Source organism: Hypanus sabinus, chromosome 16 (assembly GCF_030144855.1).
Source record: "Hypanus sabinus isolate sHypSab1 chromosome 16, sHypSab1.hap1, whole genome shotgun sequence".
Lineage (NCBI taxonomy): Eukaryota > Metazoa > Chordata > Chondrichthyes > Myliobatiformes > Dasyatidae > Hypanus > Hypanus sabinus.
In genome coordinates, this window is record NC_082721.1 from 60,997,245 (window position 1) to 61,019,026 (window position 21,782).

The 21,782-nt window shown below is 49.8% G+C and overlaps 1 protein-coding gene across 1 annotated transcript in view; it reads left to right on the top strand.

Moving 5' to 3' along the window:
• The window catches only part of LOC132406353 (AP-1 complex subunit mu-2), a 60,132-nt gene that overhangs the window by 19,102 nt on the left and 19,248 nt on the right, over window positions 1–21,782 (top strand). Inside the window, exons 3-6 of the mRNA XM_059991901.1 lie at window positions 9,315–9,382; window positions 11,397–11,527; window positions 16,418–16,565; window positions 21,498–21,624. Coding sequence (XP_059847884.1) covers window positions 9,315–9,382; window positions 11,397–11,527; window positions 16,418–16,565; window positions 21,498–21,624 — 474 coding nt within the window. The remainder of the gene's footprint in view (window positions 1–9,314; window positions 9,383–11,396; window positions 11,528–16,417; window positions 16,566–21,497; window positions 21,625–21,782) is intronic.

The window sequence follows — 21,782 nt, forward strand, 5'->3', positions numbered from 1 at the left end:
CCTTCGACTACCCCAGTGGACTCGGACAGCAGACAGTGAACCTTCGACTACCCCGGTGGACTCGGACAGTAGACAGTGAACCTTCGACTACCCCAGTGGACTCGGACAGTAGACAATGAACCTTCGACGACCCCAGTGGACTCGGACAGCAGACAGTGAACCTTCGACTACCCCAGTGAGCTCGGACAGCAGACAGTGAACCTTCGACTACCTCAGTGGACTCAGGCAGCAGACAGTGAACCTTCGACTACCCCAGTGAGCTCGGACAGCAGACAGTGAACCTTCGACTACCCCAGTGGACTCGGACAGCAGACAGTGAACCTTCGACTACCCCAGTGAGCTCGGACAGCAGACAGTGAACCTTCGACTACCCCAGTGAGCTCGGACAGCAGACAGTGAACCTTCGACTACCCCAGTGGACTCGGACAGCAGACAGTGAACCTTCGACTACCCCAGTGGACTCGGACAGCAGACAGTGAACCTTCGACTACCCCAGTGAGCTCGGACAGCAGACAGTGAACCTTCGACGACCCCAGTGGACTCGGACAGCAGACAGTGAACCTTCGACGACCCCAGTGGACTCGGACAGCAGACAGTGAACCTTCGACGACCCCGGTGGACTCGGACAGCAGACAGTGAACCTTCGACTACCCCAGTGGACTCAGACAGCAGACAGTGAACATTCGACTACCCCAGTGAGCTCGGACAGCAGACAGTGAACCTTCGACTACCCCAGTGGACTCAGACAGCAGACAGTGAACATTCGACTACCCCAGTGGACTCTGACAGCAGACAGTGAACCTTCGACTACCCCAGTGGACTCTGACAGCAGACAGTGAACCTTCGTCTACCCCGGTGGACTGGGAGAGCAGACAGTGAACCTTCGACGACCCCGGTGGACTCGGACAGCAGACAGTGAACCTTCGACGACCCCGGTGGACTCGGACAGCAGACAGTGAACCTTCGACTACCCCAGTGGACTCGGACAGCAGACAGTGAACCTTCGACTACCCCAGTGAGCTCGGACAGTAGACAGTTAACGGACTACCGCAGTGGACTCGGACTGCAGACAGTGAACCTTCGACGACACCAGTGGACTCGGACAGCAGGCAGTGAACCTTCGACGACACCAGTGGACTCTGACAGCAGACAGTGAACCTTCAATGACCCCAGTGGACTCTGACAGCAGACAGTGAACCTTCGACTACCCCAGTGGACTCGGACAGCAGACAGTGAACCTTCGACGACCCCAGTGGACTCGGACAGCAGACAGTGAACCTTCAATGACCCCAGTGGACTCTGACAGCAGACAGTGAACCTTCGACTACCCCAGTGGACTCTGACAGCAGACAGTGAACCTTTGACTACCCCAGTGGGCTCGGACAGTAGACAGTGAACCTTCGACTACCCCAGTGGACTCTGACAGTAGACAGTGAACCTTCGACTACCCCAGTGGACTCGGACAGCAGACAGTGAACCTTCGACGACCCCAGTGGACTCGGACAGCAGACAGTGAACCTTCAATGACCCCAGTGGACTCTGACAGCAGACAGTGAACCTTCGACTACCCCAGTGGACTCTGACAGCAGACAGTGAACCTTTGACTACCCCAGTGGGCTCGGACAGTAGACAGTGAACCTTCGACTACCCAGTGGACTCGGACAGCAGACAGTGAACCTTCGACTACCCCAGTGGACTCGGACAGTAGACAGTGAACCTTCGACTACCCCAGTGAGCTCGGACAGCAGACAGTGAACCTTCGACTACCCCAGTGGACTCTGACAGCAGACAGTGAACCTTCGACTACCCCAGTGGACTCGGACAGCAGACAGTGAACCTTCGACTACCCCGGTGGACTCGGACAGCAGACAGTGAACCTTCGACTACCCCAGTGGACACGGACAGCAGACAGTGAACCTTCGACTACCCCAGTGAGCTCGGACAGTAGACAGTTAACGGACTACCCCAGTGGACTCGGACTGCAGACAGTGAACCTTCGACGACACCAGTGGACTCGGACAGCAGGCAGTGAACCTTCGACGACACCAGTGGACTCTGACAGCAGACAGTGAACCTTTGACTACCCCAGTGGACTCGGACAGCAGACAGTGAACCTTCAATGACCCCAGTGGACTCTGACAGCAGACAGTGAACCTTCGACTACCCCAGTGGGCTCGGACAGTAGACAGTGAACATTCGACTACCCCAGTGGACTCTGACAGCAGACAGTGAACCTTCGACTACCCCAGTGGGCTCGGACAGTAGACAGTTAACGGACTACCGCAGTGGACTCGGACTGCAGACAGTGAACCTTCGACGACACCAGTGGACTCGGACAGCAGGCAGTGAACCTTCGACGACACCAGTGGACTCTGACAGCAGACAGTGAACCTTCAATGACCCCAGTGGACTCTGACAGCAGACAGTGAACCTTCGACTACCCCAGTGGACTCGGACAGCAGACAGTGAACCTTCGACGACCCCAGTGGACTCGGACAGCAGACAGTGAACCTTCAATGACCCCAGTGGACTCTGACAGCAGACAGTGAACCTTCGACTACCCCAGTGGACTCTGACAGCAGACAGTGAACCTTTGACTACCCCAGTGGGCTCGGACAGTAGACAGTGAACCTTCGACTACCCCAGTGGACTCTGACAGTAGACAGTGAACCTTCGACTACCCCAGTGGACTCGGACAGCAGACAGTGAACCTTCGACGACCCCAGTGGACTCGGACAGCAGACAGTGAACCTTCAATGACCCCAGTGGACTCTGACAGCAGACAGTGAACCTTCGACTACCCCAGTGGACTCTGACAGCAGACAGTGAACCTTTGACTACCCCAGTGGGCTCGGACAGTAGACAGTGAACCTTCGACTACCCAGTGGACTCGGACAGCAGACAGTGAACCTTCGACTACCCCAGTGGACTCGGACAGTAGACAGTGAACCTTCGACTACCCCAGTGAGCTCGGACAGCAGACAGTGAACCTTCGACTACCCCAGTGGACTCTGACAGCAGACAGTGAACCTTCGACTACCCCAGTGGACTCGGACAGCAGACAGTGAACCTTCGACTACCCCGGTGGACTCGGACAGCAGACAGTGAACCTTCGACTACCCCAGTGGACACGGACAGCAGACAGTGAACCTTCGACTACCCCAGTGAGCTCGGACAGTAGACAGTTAACGGACTACCCCAGTGGACTCGGACTGCAGACAGTGAACCTTCGACGACACCAGTGGACTCGGACAGCAGGCAGTGAACCTTCGACGACACCAGTGGACTCTGACAGCAGACAGTGAACCTTCGACTACCCCAGTGGACTCTGACAGCAGACAGTGAACCTTCAATGACCCCAGTGGACTCTGACAGCAGACAGTGAACCTTCGACTACCCAAGTGGACTCTGACAGTAGACAGTGAACCTTCGACTACCCCAGTGGACGGACAGCAGACAGTGAACCTTCGACGACCCCAGTAGACTCGGACAGTAGACAGTGAACCTTCGACTACCCCAGTGGACTCGGACAGCAGACAGTGAACCTTCGACGACCCCAGTGGACTCGGACAGCAGACAGTGAACCTTCAATGACCCCAGTGGACTCTGACAGCAGACAGTGAACCTTCGACTACCCCAGTGGACTCTGACAGCAGACAGTGAACCTTCGACTACCCCAGTGGGCTCGGACAGTAGACAGTGAACCTTCGACTACCCCGGTGGACTCGGACAGTAGACAGTGAACCTTCGACGACCCCGGTGGACTCGGACAGTAGACAGTGAACCTTCGACTACCGCGGTGGACTCGGACAGTAGACAGTGAACCTTCGACTACCCCGGTGGACTCGGACAGTAGACAGTGAACCTTCGACGACCCCGGTGGACTCGGACAGTAGACAGTGAACCTTCGACTACCCCAGTGGACTCGGAGAGCAGACAGTGAACCTTCGACGACCCCGGTGGACTCTGACAGCAGACAGTGAACCTTCGACTACCCCAGTGGACTCTGACAGCAGACAGTGAACCTTCGACTACCCCAGTGGACTCGGACAGCAGACAGTGAACCTTCGACGACCCCAGTGGACTCGGACAGCAGACAGTGAACCTTCAATGACCCCAGTGGACTCTGACAGCAGACAGTGAACCTTCGACTACCCCAGTGGACTCTGACAGCAGACAGTGAACCTTCGACTACCCCAGTGGGCTCGGACAGTAGACAGTGAACCTTCGACTACCCCGGTGGACTCGGACAGTAGACAGTGAACCTTCGACGACCCCGGTGGACTCGGACAGTAGACAGTGAACCTTCGACTACCCCGGTGGACTCGGACAGCAGACAGTGAACCTGCGACTACCCCAGTGGACTGGGAGAGCAGACAGTTAACCTTCGACTACCCCAGTGGGCTCGGACAGCAGACAGTGAACCTTCGACTACCCCAGTGGACTCGGACAGTAGACAGTGAACCTTCGACGACCCCAGTGGGCTCGGACAGCAGACAGTGAACCTTCGACTACCCCGGTGGACTCGGACAGCAGACAGTGAACATTCGACTACCCCAGTGAGCTCGGACAGCAGACAGTGAACCTGCGACTACCCCAGTGGACTCGGACAGCAGACAGTGAACCTTCGAGAACCCCAGTGGACTCGGACAGCAGACAGTGAACCTTCGACTACCCCAGTGGACTCTGACAGCAGACAGTGAACCTTCGTCTACCCCGGTGGACTGGGAGAGCAGACAGTGAACCTTCGACTACCCCGGTGGACTGGGAGAGCAGACAGTGAACCTTCGACTACCCCAGTGGACTCGGACAGCAGACAGTGAACCTTCGACTACCACAGTGGACTCGGACAGCAGACAGTGAACCTTCGACTACCCCAGTGGATTCGGACAGCAGACAGTGAACCTTCGACTACCCAGTGGACTCGGACAGCAGACAGTGAACCTTCGACTACCCCAGTGGACTCGGACAGCAGACAGTGAACCTTCGACTACCCCAGTGGACTCTGACAGCAGACAGTGAACCTTCGACTACCCCAGTGGACTGGGAGAGCAGACAGTGAACCTTCGACTACCCCAGTGGACTCAGACAGCAGACAGTGAACCTTCGACTACCCCAGTGGACTCGGACAGCAGACAGTGAACCTTCGACTACCCCAGTGGACTCGGACAGCAGACAGTGAACCTTCGACTACCCCGGTGGACTGGGAGAGCAGACAGTGAACCTTCGACTACCCCGGTGGACTCGGACAGCAGACAGTGAACCTTCGACTACCCCGGTGGACTGGGAGAGCAGACAGTGAACCTTCGACTACCCCGGTGGACTGGGAGAGCAGACAGTGAACCTTCGACTACCCAGTGGACTCGGACAGCAGACAGTGAACCTTCGACTACCCCAGTGGACTCTGACAGCAGACAGTGAACCTTCGACTACCCCGGTGGACTCGGACAGCAGACAGTGAACCTTCGACTACCCCAGTGGACTCTGACAGTAGACAGTGAACCTTCGACTACCCCAGTGGACTCGGACAGCAGACAGTGAACCTTCGACTACCCCAGTGGACTCGGACAGCAGACAGTGAACCTTCGAGTACCCCGGTGGACTTGGACAGCAGACAGTGAACCTTCGACTACCCCGGTGGACTCGGACAGTAGACAGTGAACCTTCGACGACCCCAGTGGACTCGGACAGCAGACAGTGAACATTCGACTACCCCAGTGGACTCGGACAGTAGACAGTGAACCTTCGACTACCCCAGTGGACTCGGACAGTAGACAGTGAACCTTCGACTACCCCAGTGGACTCGGACAGCAGACAGTGAACCTTCGACGACCCCAGTGGGCTCGGACAGCAGACAGTGAACCTTCGAGTACCCCGGTGGACTTGGACAGCAGACAGTGAACCTTCGACTACCCCGGTGGACTCGGACAGTAGACAGTGAACCTTCGACGACCCCAGTGGACTCGGACAGCAGACAGTGAACATTCGACTACCCCAGTGGACTCGGACAGTAGACAGTGAACCTTCGACTACCCCAGTGGACTCGGACAGTAGACAGTGAACCTTCGACTACCCCAGTGGACTCGGACAGCAGACAGTGAACATTCGACTACCCCAGTGGATTCGGACAGCAGACAGTGAACTTTCGTCTACCCCAGTGGACTCGGACAGCAGACAGTGAACATTCGACTACCCCAGTGGACTCGGACAGTAGACAGTGAACCTTCGACGACCCCAGTGGACTCGGACAGCAGACAGTGAACCTTCGACTACCCCGGTGGACTCGGACAGTAGACAGTGAACCTTCGACTACCCCAGTGGACTCGGACAGCAGACAGTGAACCTTCGACTACCGCAGTGGACTCTGACAGTAGACAGTGAACCTTCGACTACCCCAGTGGACTCGGACAGTAGACAGTGAACCTTCGACTACCCCAGTGGACTCGGACAGCAGACAGTGAGCCTTCGACTACCCCAGTGGACTCGGACAGCAGACAGTGAACCTTCGACTACCCCAGTGGACTGGGAGAGCAGACAGTGAACATTCGACTACCCCGGTGGACTCGGACAGTAGACAGTGAACCTTCGACTACCCCAGTGGACTGGGAGAGCAGACAGTGAACCTTCGACTACCCCAGTGGACTCGGACAGTAGACAGTGAACCTTCGACTACCCCGGTGGACTCGGACAGCAGACAGTGAACCTTCGACTACCCCGGTGAGCTCGGACAGTAGACAGTTAACCTTCGACTACCCCGGTGGACTCTGACAGCAGACAGTGAACCTTCGACTACCCCAGTGGACTCGGACAGCAGACAGTGAACCTTCGACTACCGCAGTGGACTCTGACAGTAGACAGTGAACCTTCGACTACCCCAGTGGACTCGGACAGTAGACAGTGAACCTTCGACTACCCCAGTGGACTCGGACAGCAGACAGTGAGCCTTCGACTACCCCAGTGGACTCGGACAGCAGACAGTGAACCTTCGACTACCCCAGTGGACTGGGAGAGCAGACAGTGAACATTCGACTACCCCGGTGGACTCGGACAGTAGACAGTGAACCTTCGACTACCCCAGTGGACTGGGAGAGCAGACAGTGAACCTTCGACTACCCCAGTGGACTCGGACAGTAGACAGTGAACCTTCGACTACCCCGGTGGACTCGGACAGCAGACAGTGAACCTTCGACTACCCCGGTGAGCTCGGACAGTAGACAGTTAACCTTCGACTACCCCGGTGGACTCTGACAGCAGACAGTGAACCTTCGACTACCCCGGTGGACTCTGACAGCAGACAGTGAACCTTCGACTACCCCGGTGGACTCTGACAGTAGACAGTGAACCTTCGACTACCCCAGTGAGCTCGGACAGTAGACAGTGAACCTTCGACTACCCCAGTGGACTCTGACAGTAGACAGTGAACCTTCGACTACCCCAGTGGACTCTGACAGCAGACAGTGAACCTTCGACTACCCCAGTGAGCTCGGACAGTAGACAGTGAACCTTCGACTACCCCAGTGGACTCTGACAGTAGACAGTGAACCTTCGACTACCCCAGTGGACTCTGACAGTAGACAGTGAACCTTCGACTACCCCAGTGGACTCTGACAGTAGACAGTGAACCTTCGACTACCCCAGTGGACTCAGACAGCAGACAGTGAACCTTCGACGACCCCGGTGGACTCAGACAGCAGACAGTGAACCTTCGACTACCCCAGTGGACTCAGACAGCAGACAGTGAACCTTCGACGACCCCGGTGGACTCGGATTTTACTGACCCAGTGCTCTGACCAGTCTCCAGGCCTTGGTCATTGTGCTTCGACTTCCGGACTTCTGACTGACCTTTGGGCTCTAATCTGTCCAATCACGACATCCCCTTTATTGTCTCCCACCTTCCCGCTTTACTTCATTTTAAAACACATTTGATTTCCTCTCGATCATGGATACTCCCTGATGTGGTGAGTTTTTCAAAGACTTTCTATTTTAGTAAGTTCCAGATGCAGGCTCTGTCAGCAAGTAGTCTGATTATGGGTGGCTGCCAGTATGATGATAGTAGCTTGGGGTTTCTGTGTCGTTGGATTTGATTTGAACGGAGCTGTGACCATCCAGTAGCCTCAGAAGACATGAGATGGCCGATGTTCGAGTCTGGGTCACAAAGGTAGTGATGAAGCAACTCGGTGGAAGGGAGTGCTGACCATTTCCTTCCACGGAGCTGCTGGCATTCCACCAGCAGCTTGTTTGTTGCTCCAGTGTGGCCATTCTGATCGAGCCCAGGACCACCGGAGCAAAAATCCACCCATTACACAAATCTAAAGAGTTGAGTGAGCGAGTGCTTTCCTCTTTGGAGCGAAGAAGGGTGAGAGCTGGTGTTTAAGATGATGAGGTTCAGGTTGAATGGACTGCCGGTGTAAAAGTGTCTGATATGAGGGGGCGTGATGTTGAGGTGAATGGAGGAAAGAATGGGGCGGGGGCAATGTCAGAGGTAGGTTTTGGTGGGTGTGTGGAATGAACTGAAGAAGTGGTGGTAGAGTCAGATACATTAGGGGCATTAAAGAGACTCTTAGATAGGCACATGGATGATAGAAAAACACGGAGGGCTCTGTGGAATGGAAGGGTTAGACTGATCTTTGAGTAGATTAAAGGTTTGGCACACAGTGTGGACTGAAGGGCCTGAATTGTGCTGCACAATATCAAACTTGACAACATGAACATCAATTTCTATAACTTCCAGTAATTCCTCCCTTTTCCCAATCTCCATTCTAGCTCTCCTCTTACTCCTTCCCTTCTTCTCACCTGCCCATCACCTCCCTCTGATGCTCCTCCTTCCCTTTCTCCCATGGTCTACTCTGCTCACCTATCAAGTTCCTCCTTCAGACCTTTACCTTTTCCACCTATCACCTCTCAGCTTCTTGCTTTAACTCTCTCCCCTACGCACCCACCTCCCCCTCCACCTGGTCTCACCTATCACATGCCTCCCCCACTTTCTTATTCCCCTTCCTTTCCAGTCCTGACGAAGGGTCTCAGCCCAAAATGTCGACTGTTTATTCATCTCCGTTGAATTCCTCTGCCATTTTGTGTGTTGCACTCTTTTACTTTTATGTAATGGTGACCACTTCAGAATGGGCTCTGTTTCACTTGAGCATTAAACAGGTTAACTTATTTTCAACTGAATTTCAAGGTAGTCAGACAAACAGCCGAAACAAGAAGGTCGACAAGGAGTTTATGATGGAATTGACTTCATCGGTTTTGCCACTTTGGGAACTTTGTGATAAGTTGAAAAGTGTTGAATCATTTTCCTTTAACCTGGAGTTCAGTGGTTGCAATGACAAAGAAAAATGCAAATGCCTCTCTTGTGTATGCGTTCCTGTATAAAATCATCCAGGTAAGAGTTCCTATTCAGTTCCTCTGTTCAACTAAATGATCCCAGTTGATAATTTTTGCTTTGTGTCTGCTCCTTTAACAAGCAGACAGCTCCCTTGGACCCTACCTGGGCCACCATCCCTCCTGTACAGATTCAGATTTATTTATCACATGTACATCAAACATACAGTGAAATTCATCATTTGTGTTAACGACCTGCACAACCTAGAGATCAGCTGGGGCAGCCCACAAGTCTCGGCACACATTCTGGCACCACAATGCCTGCCAGATCAAAACCAAGCACAACAAAACCAAAAAGCAACCCCCTTTCCTCCCTCCCATCACACACACAGGCAAACCTCCAGCCTCCAGTCTCCAGGCCTTCGACATTCTGACTTGGTACTCCAACCTTTGGTATCAGCTCTTGGACAGGGCAATGATGGGATCCCGATCACCAAGCTCAAACTCCAAGTTCACCAACTGAGCAGTCTCTGTGCCTCCTGCTTGCATGGACATCTGATCCTGAGACCCACTGAGCTGGGACAGCCTGACATCACCCATTCACATTGCTGGATTCCTAATGTGGAGGTCTGACCTCTGACCTCGACTCCTCCACATCCCCGTCCCTGAACCCCAATCCGACCTCTAACTTCCCCACATCACTGTCCCTCTAACTCCCCTCTCTGTCCCTAAAAACCATTCTTACAAACTTTAAAAAAAAACAACCAGGTCAGAGCCACAAACTTGATGGAGACCTTAGCTCAGCGCCATTTTGAAACCCTGCGTATGATCATAGCCGCAGTTATAGGCTGCTTGGGCCCTATTCAACCCGACCATAGCTACCTGGAATCTTCCCTGCTGCATGACTTGCCGTGCGTGCACACATGCAACACAACTCAGTCGGGCACCTCTACCAATTTACAAGAAGTCAATCTGGTTTGAGGATCTGTAATTGGTTTTCAATCCCATTCAACACACAGACTGGGCTCCACTGGTCTTGGGTTGGGTAGGCAAGTACAGATCCAGATGCCCTAAATGGTAAATACTGGTATGACTTCAATCGTGTACTCTCCACATCAGACCCTCACGAGATGGAGGGTGAGTTAATCAGAGAGGCTGACCATCTGTCTTTACTGTCACAGTAGTGGTTGAGGTCGTTGTCATGCGCAATGTAAAGCTTGCTTGCAGCAGCATCACAGGTTCAGACAACACACAGAATATAAATAGTGCAGAACAGTGAGGAGAAAAAAATTGCACAAGACTAGTGCAAAACAAAACAATCATTGATGAGACAATGGTGGTGCAAGAGGTAGTGTTTCCTTTTGATCTCTTTTTACACTACAGATATTTTAATAATTTTACTGTAATTTATGGTAATTTTTGTTTCACTATAATGTCAATGAACTTCATGTTATCCAGTCCTGTGCAAAAGTCTTAAGCACATTTGTATATAGCTGAGACGTTTGCACAGTACTGTATTTGTCAACGTGGAGCAGAGGGCGAGTTTGTAAATCTGGCAGGAGCAAAGGATGTAGGGAATGGCGAGGATGCAGCACCACGGGAGGGGTGTGGGATAGAAAGCAGAGGAGGAGTGCCGGGGCAGAGGTCACTCGGGTGCAGACACACCCAGCCTTGAGACACCAGGCAAGCTTATTTGATTCCAAACAACTGGTTTATTGATCATGTCAGAATGTCTCTCTGGTACTAACCACTCCTTCCCCTCTCACTTCCGCCTCTCCCGACCATGATTCCCTTCTCCCTGCTCCCTTCCCACTCTCAGTCCACAACAGAGACCCACATCAGAATCAGGTTTATCATCACTCACACATGTCATGAAATTTGTTTATGTTTTGTGACAGCAGTATAGTGCAATACATAAAATTACTATAACACGTCTACAGCTATATATACGTGCCTAGGACTTTTGCTCAGTACTGCATGTCAGTAATAATAAACCTGATTCTGATTCTGGTCATTCAACATCACTTTCAGAACTTGGTGTTCCCCTGGAATGTCACACCTTGCTTCCTCCCCAGGTCTTCACAGAATATTTCAAGGAGCTGGAGGAGGAGAGTATCCGGGATAACTTTGTGATCATCTATGAGCTCCTGGACGAAGTGATGGACTTTGGTTTCCCCCAGACCACCGAAAGTAAAATTCTACAGGAGTGAGTATCAGCAGTCACACCACCCCCAGCTCCTGCTTAGACAGAGGGTGGTGAACATGTGGAGTTTATGGCCTCGGGCAGCTGAGGAGGACTGGTTGTTGGGTGTATTTAAGGCTGAGATTGATTGATAGGTTCTTGATTGGACACAACATCAAAGGAGAAGGACGGGGAGTGGGGCTGAGGAGGGAGAAAAAAACGATCGGCCATGATTGAATGATGGTACAGATTTGATGGGCTAAGTGGCCTAATTCTGCTCCTATGTCTTATGGTCTAAATTCATTGATTAAACACCAGAGGTGGAGAAGTTGGACACTGGGCCACACGTCAGTTTACAGAGAAACTGGGTTAAAGATCCTTCATCACAATTAGAACAGAGAAGAGGAGAAATTTCTTTAGCCAGAGTGTGGTGAATCTGAAGGCTTGTGAGAATGATCCCAGGAGTAACAAGGTTAAAATATGAAGCGTGTTTAATAGTTCTGGGCCTGTGCTCAATGAAGTTTAGAAGAATGAGGGGGGATCTCATTGAAAGCTACAGAACATTGAAAGGTCCAGATGGTGTGGATGAGGAGAGGATGTTTCCTCCAGTGGGGGAGTCCAGGATCAGAGGGCACAGCCTCAGAGTCCAAGAACTGCTCTTTAGCACAGAGATGAGGAGCAATTTCTTTATCCAGAGGCTGGTGAATCAGTGGAATTCATAGAAAACCTACAGCACAATACAGGCCGTTCGGCCCACAAAGCTGCTTCGAACATGTACTCACTTTAGAAATTACCTAGGGTTACCCATAGCCCTCTGTTTTCGAAGCTCCACGTACCTATCCTGGAGTCTCTTAAAAGACCCTATCATATCCACCATCACCATTGTTGGCAGCCGATTCCACTCACTCACCACTCTCTACGTTAAAAAAACTAAACCTTGACAACTCCTCTGTACCTAATTCCAAGCACCTTAAAAATGTGCCCACTCATGCTAGCAACTTTGAGTGTCCTATGGACTTGGCCCCAAGATCCCTCTGATCCTCCACACTGCCAAGAGTCTTACCATTAATACTATATTCTACCATCATATTTGAACTACCAAAATGAACCACCTCACACTTATCTGGGTTGAACTCCATCTGCCACTTCTCAGCCCAGTTTTGCATCCTACATATGTCCCACTGTAATCTCTGACAGCCCTCCACACTATCCCCAACACCTCCAACCTTTGTGTCATCAGCAAATTTACTAACCCATCCCTCCATTTCCTCATCCGGGTCATTTATAAAAATCACGAAGAGAGGGGGTCCCAGAACAGATGCCTGAGGCACACCACTGGCCTCCATGCAGAATATGACCCATCTGCAACCACTCTTTGCCTTCTGTGGGCAAGCCAGTTCTGGATCCACAAAGCAAGGTCCCCTTGGATCCCGTGCCTCCTTTCTTAAAAAGCCTTGTGTGGGGTACCTTATCAAATGCCTTGCTGAAATTCATATACACTACATCTACTGCTCTACCTTCATCAATGTGTTTAGTCACATCCTCAAAAAATTCAATCAGGCTCATAAGGCATGACTTGCCTTTGACAAAGCCATGCTGACTATTTCTAATCATATTATGCCTCTACAAATGTTCACAAGTCCTGCCTCTCAAGATCTTTTCCATCAACTTACCAACCACTGGAGTAAGACTCACAGGTCTATAATTTCCTGGGCTATCCTCACTCCCTTTCTTGAATAAGGGAACAACATCTGCAACCCTCCAATCCTCCAGAATCCCTCCCGTTCTCATTGATGATGCAAAGATCATTGCCAGAGGCTCAGCAATCTCCTCCCTCGCCTCCCACAGTAACCTTAGATACATCTCGTCCAGTCCAAAGATTTATCCAACTTGATCATTTCCAAAAGCTTCACCACATCCTCTTTCTTAATGTCTATATGCTCAAGCTTTACAATTCACTGTAAGTCATCCCTACAATTGCCAAGATCTTTTTCTGTAGTGAATACTGAAGCCAAGTATTCATTAGGTATCTCTACTATCTCCTCCAGTTCTATACAAACTTTTCCACTGTCACACTTGATTGGTCCTATTCTCTCACTTCTTATCCCCTTGCTCTTCATGCACTTGTAGAATGCCTTGAGGTTTTCATTAATCCTGCTCGCCAAAGGCCTTCTCATGGCCCCTTCTGACTCTCCTGATTTCTTTCTTAAGCTCCTTCCTGATAGCCTTATAATCTTCTAGATCTCAATCATTACCTAGTTTTTGAACCTTTTGTTAACTTTCTTTTCTTCTTGACTAGATTTTCAACAGCCTTTGCACACCACGGTTCCTGTACCCTATCATCCTTTCCCTGTCTCATTGGAACATACCTCTGCAGAACACCACACAAATATCCTCTGAACATTTGCCACATTTTTGCTATACATTTCCCTGAGAACAACTGTTTCCAATTAATGCTTCCAAGTTCCTGCCTGATAGTTTTATATTTCCCCTTGCTCCAATTAAATGCTTTCCTAACTTGTCTGTTCCTATCCCTCTCCAATGCTATGGTAAAGGAGATAGAATTGTGATCACTATCTCCCAAAATGCTCTCCCACTGAGAGACCTGACACCTGACCAGGTTCATTTCCCAATACCAGATCAAGTACAGCCTCTCCTCTTGTAGGCTTGTGTACATATTGTGTCAGGAAACCTTCCTGAACACACCTAACAAACTCCACCCCATCTAAACCCCTTGTTCTAGGGAGATGCCAATCGATATTTGGGAAATTAAAATCTTCCACCACGAAGACCCTGTTATTATTACACCTTTCCAGAATCTAATTCATTGCTACAGATGACTGTGGAGGCTAAGTCATTTCAAGTTGAGGTTGATAGGTTCTTGATTAGTAAAGGTGTGAAAGGTTATTGGGAGAAGGAAGGAGAATGGAACTGAGAGGGATTATAATTCAACCGTGATGGAATGGCGGATCAGACCTGATTGGCCAAATGGCTTATTTCTGCTCCTGTGTCTTGTGGTCTTACAATTTGTGTTTCATGTGGAATAGGTTGCAAGGAGCAGAGGATATTCTCCAAGTATCGTTACACTGTGAACAGAATATCAAAATATCTTGTGTTTTCTTTTTCTGAACTAGAATCTCACTCCCTGCTTCCTCAACACCACCTCCCCTTCCACCTAACTTCATATCTCCGCATACTTGTCCACAAAGCCATCAATTTCATCATTCAAACTATTGACATATAATGTGAAAAGAAGCTGTGCCAACACAGCCCCTTGCAGAACAGCAATAATCACTGGCAGCCAACCAGAAAAGGACCCCTTTTTGTCCACTTTTTGCCTCCTGCCAGTCAGCCAGTCTTCTATCCGTGCTAGTATCTTTCCTGCAATACCAAGGTCTCATCTTGTTTCGATGCCTCATGTGCAGCATCTTGTCAATGGCCTTCTGAAAATACAAGAAAACAACATTCATTGCCTCTCCTTTGTCTGTCCTGCCTCTTATTTCCTCAAAGAATTCCAACAGATTTGTCAGGCAAGATTTGCCCTGAAAGAAACCACGATGACCGACCTATTTTACCATGTGCCTCCAAATACCCTGAACTGGAGGAAAGAGTAGGTTTATGAGGTGTGTGGAGAGAGAGAGAGAGAGTAGGTTTTGGGGGCATGTGGGCAAGAGAGTGGGTTCCCAATGTATGTGGGGAGAGCGAGAAAGTGGGTTTCTGGGATGTGTGGGGAGGAGGGGAGATTGTGGGGAGGGAGTGTGTGTTTCTGGGGTATTTATTTACTTCTTGTCCCAGATACAGCATGGAATAGGCCCTTCCAGCCCTTCAAACCATACTGCCCAGCATCCCCTAAGTTAACCCTAGCCTACTCACAGGACAATTTACAATGACCAGTTAAATTACTAAACATCTTTAGTCTGTGGGAGAAAACGTATGCATTGCACAGGGAATGCTCTTTACAGAGGATGTCGAGATTGAACTTTGAACTCTGACACCCTGAGGTATAATAGTGTGTGCTAACCGCTCCACTATCATGGAGCCCAAACAGGTTGCACCGAGATATGAACTCCAATCACCAGATTCAGAGTCCAGAGTGCTCACCATTTGGGGTGAGAGTGAATTTCTGAGGAATGTGGGAAGAATGTGTGGGTTTTTGAGGTGTGTGGGAAGAAGGACAATAGACAATAGGTGCAGGAGTAGGCCATTCGGCCCTTTGAGCCAGAACCACCATTCAATGTGATCATGGCCGATCATCCACAATCAGTACCCTGTTCCTGCCTTCTCCCCATATCCCTTGACTCCGCTATCTTTAAGAGCTCTATCTAACTCTTTCTTGAAAGCATCCAGAGAATTGGCCTCCACTGCCTTCTGAGGCAGAGCATTCCATGGATCCACAACTCTCTGGGTGAAAAAGTTTTTCACGAACTCCATTCTAAATGGCCTACCCCTTGTTCTTAAACTGTGGCCTCTGGTTCTGGACTCCCCCAACATCGGGAACATGTTTCCTGCCTCTAGTGTGTCCAATCCCTTAATAATCTTATATGTTTCAATCAGATCCCCTCTCATCCTTCTAAATTCCAGTGTATACAAGCCCAGTCGCTCCAATCTTTCAACATATGACAGTCAGTACGACAGTCCAGGATAGAGGATATTGGGAGGGTGCATGGGGTGGGGGGGTGGGGGGAGAGTGAGAGAGGCAGGGTTTTGTGGGAATGTATGGCAAGAAGGAGGTGAGTTTTAGATGGTGGGGGGAGTGTTGGAGGGGGTAGCAAAGGCAGATGCCCATGGAGACCATTGAGGTACCTGCTTTGAACTCATCACCGGTCTGCCTGTCTGAGGTGCTGCCCTCTGCTTCCTGGGTTTTGTTCTGACCGAGCATGAGCCAGGCCTGAGCACTCCTGGTTCCCCGGACAGGTACATCACCCAGCAAAGCCAAAAACTGGAACTGGCTGCCCCACGGCCACCGGCCACCGTCACCAATGCTGTGTCCTGGAGATCAGAAGGCATCAAGTACAAGAAAAACGAGGTCTTCATTGATGTCATCGAAGGTGTCAACGTGTTGGTGAGTGCAGAGCTTTGAGATAGCTGCCTAGTGGAGCACCAATCATTCCTGGGTCCACACTATCCTGCAGGTCAAGGCTGTTAGAATCCCTGTTAGAATCAGTGGGACCTCAGCTCCGTGGGGTCTCTAACAAGGTCATATGTGCATCAGCAGAGAATAACTTGCAGAACTTGGGGAATGGGAGTGACAGAATCAGATTCAGTTTATTATCACTCAGTGGCATTTCATTAGGTACCCACTGTTCATGCTCTTCTGCTGCTGTAGCCCATCCACTTCAAGCTTTGACATGTGCGTTCAGAGGCGCTCTTCTGCACTCTGCTGTTGTAGCATGCAATTATTTGAGTTCCTGCTGCTTTCCTGTCAGCTTGAGCCAGTCTGGCCATTCTCCTCCAACCATTCGTACCATTCTCTGTAAATTCTAGAGACTGTTGTGCGTGAAAATCCCAGGAGATCAGCAGTTTCTGAGATACTCAACAACAGTCATTTTCTGGCGCTAACAATCATCCCATTGTCAAAGTCACTTGGATCACATTTCCTCCCCATTCTGAAGTTCGGTCTGAACAAGAACTGAACCTCTTGACCATGTCTGCATGCTTTGTGCATTGAGCTGCTGCAATGTGATTGGCTGATTAGGTATTTGCATTAATAAGGAGATGTACTTAATCAAAGTTCAAAGTACATTTATTGAAGTATTCCTACATAGACCCTTGAGATTTGTCTCCTTGCAGGCAGCCACAAAACAAGGAAACCCAATAGAACCCATTTAAAAAAGAGACATCGAAACACCCAACGTGCAGAAAAGAAAACAAATCGTGCAAACAACAAAAGTAAACAAATGATATTCAGAACTGCAGTTCATGTAGGTCAGTCTACAGTCATGAAGCCAGTTACAGTCAATCTAGGAGCCTGTTATTGCAGGCCACAGTCTCAGTTCAGCACAGAGATGAGTAAACCACACAGGACAGCGAGCCGAACACCAGCCCTCCCCTCTTCCCTGGCCCTGTCCTTTTCAATTTTTTAAACATTAAAATCTTTTTTAAAATAAAGTGGCCACTGAGTATATGTCGTGGAATCTGTTGTTTTGCAAGCGGCATTACAGTGAAAGAGATCTAAATGACTAAGTTACAATAAGGCTGTACTGTATATGAATAAATATATACAATAAATAGTGCAAAAGGAGAGCAAAACATTGAGGTAATTTTCATGGCCTGTTCAGAAATCTGATGGCAGAGGGGAAGAACCTGTTCATCAGTTCCTGTAGCTCCCCCTGACGGTAGCAATGAGAGGAAGACATGGATGGTGAGGGTCCTTCATGATTGACAGACAGACATACTTTATTGATCCCGAGGGAAACTGGGTTTCGTTACAGCCGCACCAACCAAGAAACCTTCTGGCCACCTTCTGGAGGCATTGCATACTGAAGTTATCCTCTGGTGGAGTGACCAGTGCCCACGATGGAGCTGACTGAGTTTACAACCCTCTGCAGCTTTTTCTGATCCTGTACATTGGCCCCTCCTTACCAGGTGATGATGCAACCAGATAGGATAGCTCTTCTATGAGATCACAAGGGGCTGATGGGCTGAATGGACTCCTATACCATAGGAACATTTGGTTTATTATTACCACATGTACTGAGATACAGTGAACAGCTTTGTCTGCCATCAAGACAGATTACTTCATTCATGCATACACTGAGGGAGGTTCTTTAAGGTTGTTATAGCTGGGGGGGTTGTTGTGGGAATAAGCATTAAATGCTCCCCATAGTGTGCATCTGAAATAGCGTGACAATCAAGTCCAACTCCTGGCCTTCACATGTGTCCTAGCTACTGAATCCAGTGGAACCATTTCTACTGACAGGAGACAGGGCAAAGATGGGCTAGTGACGCCTTAAAACCAATCGCTTCAAGCAGATGGGTCTTGTCAGCCATGGTTGGCAGCTCATCGAGGAGAAGGAAAACTCTGATCTCAAGCCTCTGCTGCTTTGAGGCTACTGTATACCCACTTATGAGGAAGACTTCAGGAATAAACCCTGAGGGAACTTCTGGGGCAGGAGTCCCGAAGGACAGCGTTGTGTTCATTACTGATTGATAACTCCTACAATGCCACTGGTGCCATAGTGTATTGGCCTCTGTCATTCCTTTCGGATTCATCAGCTGAATGGAGAGGGGGCACCTGCTGGAGGGGTAACAGCTTGCTCTCCATATTGTGCTGCCCAGGCATGTTTGCATATCACGTAGACAGCTGAGATGCAACGCCCACGGTCGACCCTGAACAATGGCGGTCCTCAAACATTGAGGGAGTACAAAAAGAAAACAGTAATGGAATCCAGGGTATAGTTAAAGTTGGAAGTACAGGACAGACAAATAACATACAAGAGGTCCATTCAAGCGTCTTTTAACAGTGGGATAGTTGTTCTTGAGCCTGGTGGTATGTTTTAAAGCCTGCCAGATGAAAGGGAGTAGAAGAGTGGATGAACAGCATGGGAGGGGAACCTCAACAAGGTGACATCCCTCGTTAAGGAGCCTCACCATTTGGGACGTGCCCTCTTCTCATTATTACTGTCAGGAATGAGGTACAGGAGCTTGGTCCCAATTCAGCATTTCAGGAGTAGCTTCTTCCCCTCCGTCATCGCATTTCTGAACAGTCTAAGTAATAGTACCTTGTTGTTCCTTTTATTTTTCCAACATTTCAAAGGAAGATTTAATGTCAGAGAATGTATACAATATACATCCTGAAATGCTTTTTCTTGGCAACCATCCACGAAAACAGCGGACTGTCCCCAAAGAATGAAAGACATTTAAATATTAGAACCCCAAAGTCCCCCCCCCAACTCTCCTCCCTCCCGCGCGTAAGCAGCAGCAACGATCCCCCTCCCCCACCAACAAAAAAACCCATCAGCACCCACTACTGAGCACTCAAGCGTGAGCAAAGCAAAGACACAGACTCGCAGTTACCCCAAAGGCCGCGTTTCACCGGCTACTCGACATACTACAGATGCTCTCTCTCTCCCTAATAAGGGAGAAAGGGATGTCTCTGTTTCACAGCGAGAGGGGAAACATAACCAAGAACTTGCTGGTTTACGATGTTAAAAGTCTGAGCTCTGTGCCCAATGATCTTGGGTCTCTGGGCACACAGCCTTAGATCTTCCATCTCCCATGATACACCAAACTGCCCGGACACCCACCTTTGATCCATTCGTCTCCAGAGCCATGAGATCTTGGCCCTCTGAAGGTGAGCTGAGGCTCTGAGGCTGAGCCCTTGGTGTGCCGAATCTCGGCCAGTCTGGGTCCCATTCCCACAAAGAACCGTAGTCAGCGTGTAACTCCAGGTCAGGGTCCTGAAAAGGAAAAATAGAGATTTCCGAAGATGCAAGAAAAGGAGTCACTGTTAGGCACCATTAATCCTCCTAAGCTAATTTTTGCACTATTTTGTATAGTAAGTTTATATTTGGACTATACTGATGCTGCAAAACAACAGTTTTCACATCATATAAGACAGTGATCATAAACCTGATTCTGATTTCCAGGTGAATCTCATCTCAAACATCGCTGCCATGCAGTTACTATATAGCCACTCGTGAGGAAGTCTTCGGGAGTAAACCCTGAGGGGGGGAATCTGGAGCTGGAGGCCCTAAGGCAGTCCTATGTGACTGGCATCTCCTGTGACACCACTGGTGCCAATCTGTATCGGTCTCTGCCTTTCCTTTGGATCCTGCAGCTCATGTAGGCTCCCCTGTGTGGAGGGGGGAGCCTACGTGGGCAGCAGCTTGCTCTCCATGTCGTACTGCTTGCAGATAAACAGAGGGCATTAAATGTGATCTGGGTATCGGTGGCAGGACCAGTACTTATTGTCCATCCTGAATTGCCCTTTGGAAGTTGGGTTAGCTTGAACCACTTCATGGAAGTGTCCTTCATGGAAGGCACTACCACCATTTGTGGGCGAGAACTTTGACCACTGATGCTGTAGAAGTTTTAGTGTACTTAAGAGATGTTCAGTCTGGCGGGGAACCTGCAGGTGCTCGTGTTCGAATAGTGGTGTCCTTCTCTGGGCTGGCAGAGATTGAGATTTTGGGAGATGCTCTTGAAGGAATGGAGAGAGAATACGAGGTGTAGGTGACAATCCCAGAGGTCTGTAGCAATGGGTAACTGGGCAAAGAGTGAGGTTTGATCTTATTGTTGATGTGAAGAGGGATCTTGTGTTCTAATTCTCATGAAAGTGGCCACCCACATGAATCAAGAGGGTGTTAAGGAAGTTGTATAGCATCCTCATCTTTATTAGTCAAGGCCCTAAGCTCAAGACTCAGGAAGTTATGTTACAACTTTATAAGACTCTGAAATCGCACTACGAGTATTGAGTTCAGTTCCAGTTGCCTTGTTAAGGAAAGATGTGGATACTTTGGAGAGGGTGCAGAAGAAGTTCAGCTGATTGCTGCCTGGATTAGAGGGCAGATGCTAAAAGGAGAGGTCAGGCAAATTGGTTTGTTTTCTCTGGAGGAGCAGGGGCTGAGGGAAGGTCTGACAGAGGTTTGTAAAACTGCAGGAGGCATAGAGAAAATAGCCACCTAGTATCTTTCCCCCTGGGTAGAGATTTTGAATTGTGGAGGGCATAGCTCTCAGGCGAGAGGAAGAAAGTTTAAAGGAGATGTGTGGTTTTCTTTACATAGACAGTGGGGTGTGTCTACAATGCACTGTCATGGGTGGTGCTGGAGGCAGATTCGATAGAGGTATATGAATGTGCGGGGAATGGAGGATATGGACATTGTGTGGGCAGAAATGATGAATGTCATTGGCCATCAGTAGCCTAATTAGTTCAGGACAACATGGCAGGCCAAAGCACCTTTTCCTGTGCTGTACATTCAGTGTTCTAGACATTTCGTCTGTCCTGGCAATAGTCCCCCATGGGGACAGTTCATTCCTCCTTGTTCTTGGACAGGTCAGTGCCAACGGCAACGTTCTACAGAGCGAGATCATCGGCAGCGTGAAGCTGAGGGTTTTCCTCTCGGGAATGCCAGAACTCCGGCTGGGCCTGAACGATAAGGTCCTCTTCGAACTGACTGGGCGTGAGTAGTACAGCAGTTTCTGGACACCGACGTTGTCAGGGTTCAGTGCTTGTCCATTGTTTTTCCTACTTCAACACATTCATTAATAGTCAGCATCAGAAGCAACCATTTCACGAAAGATATATTTGAAATATTCAAAATCAAAACGGATCTCAACA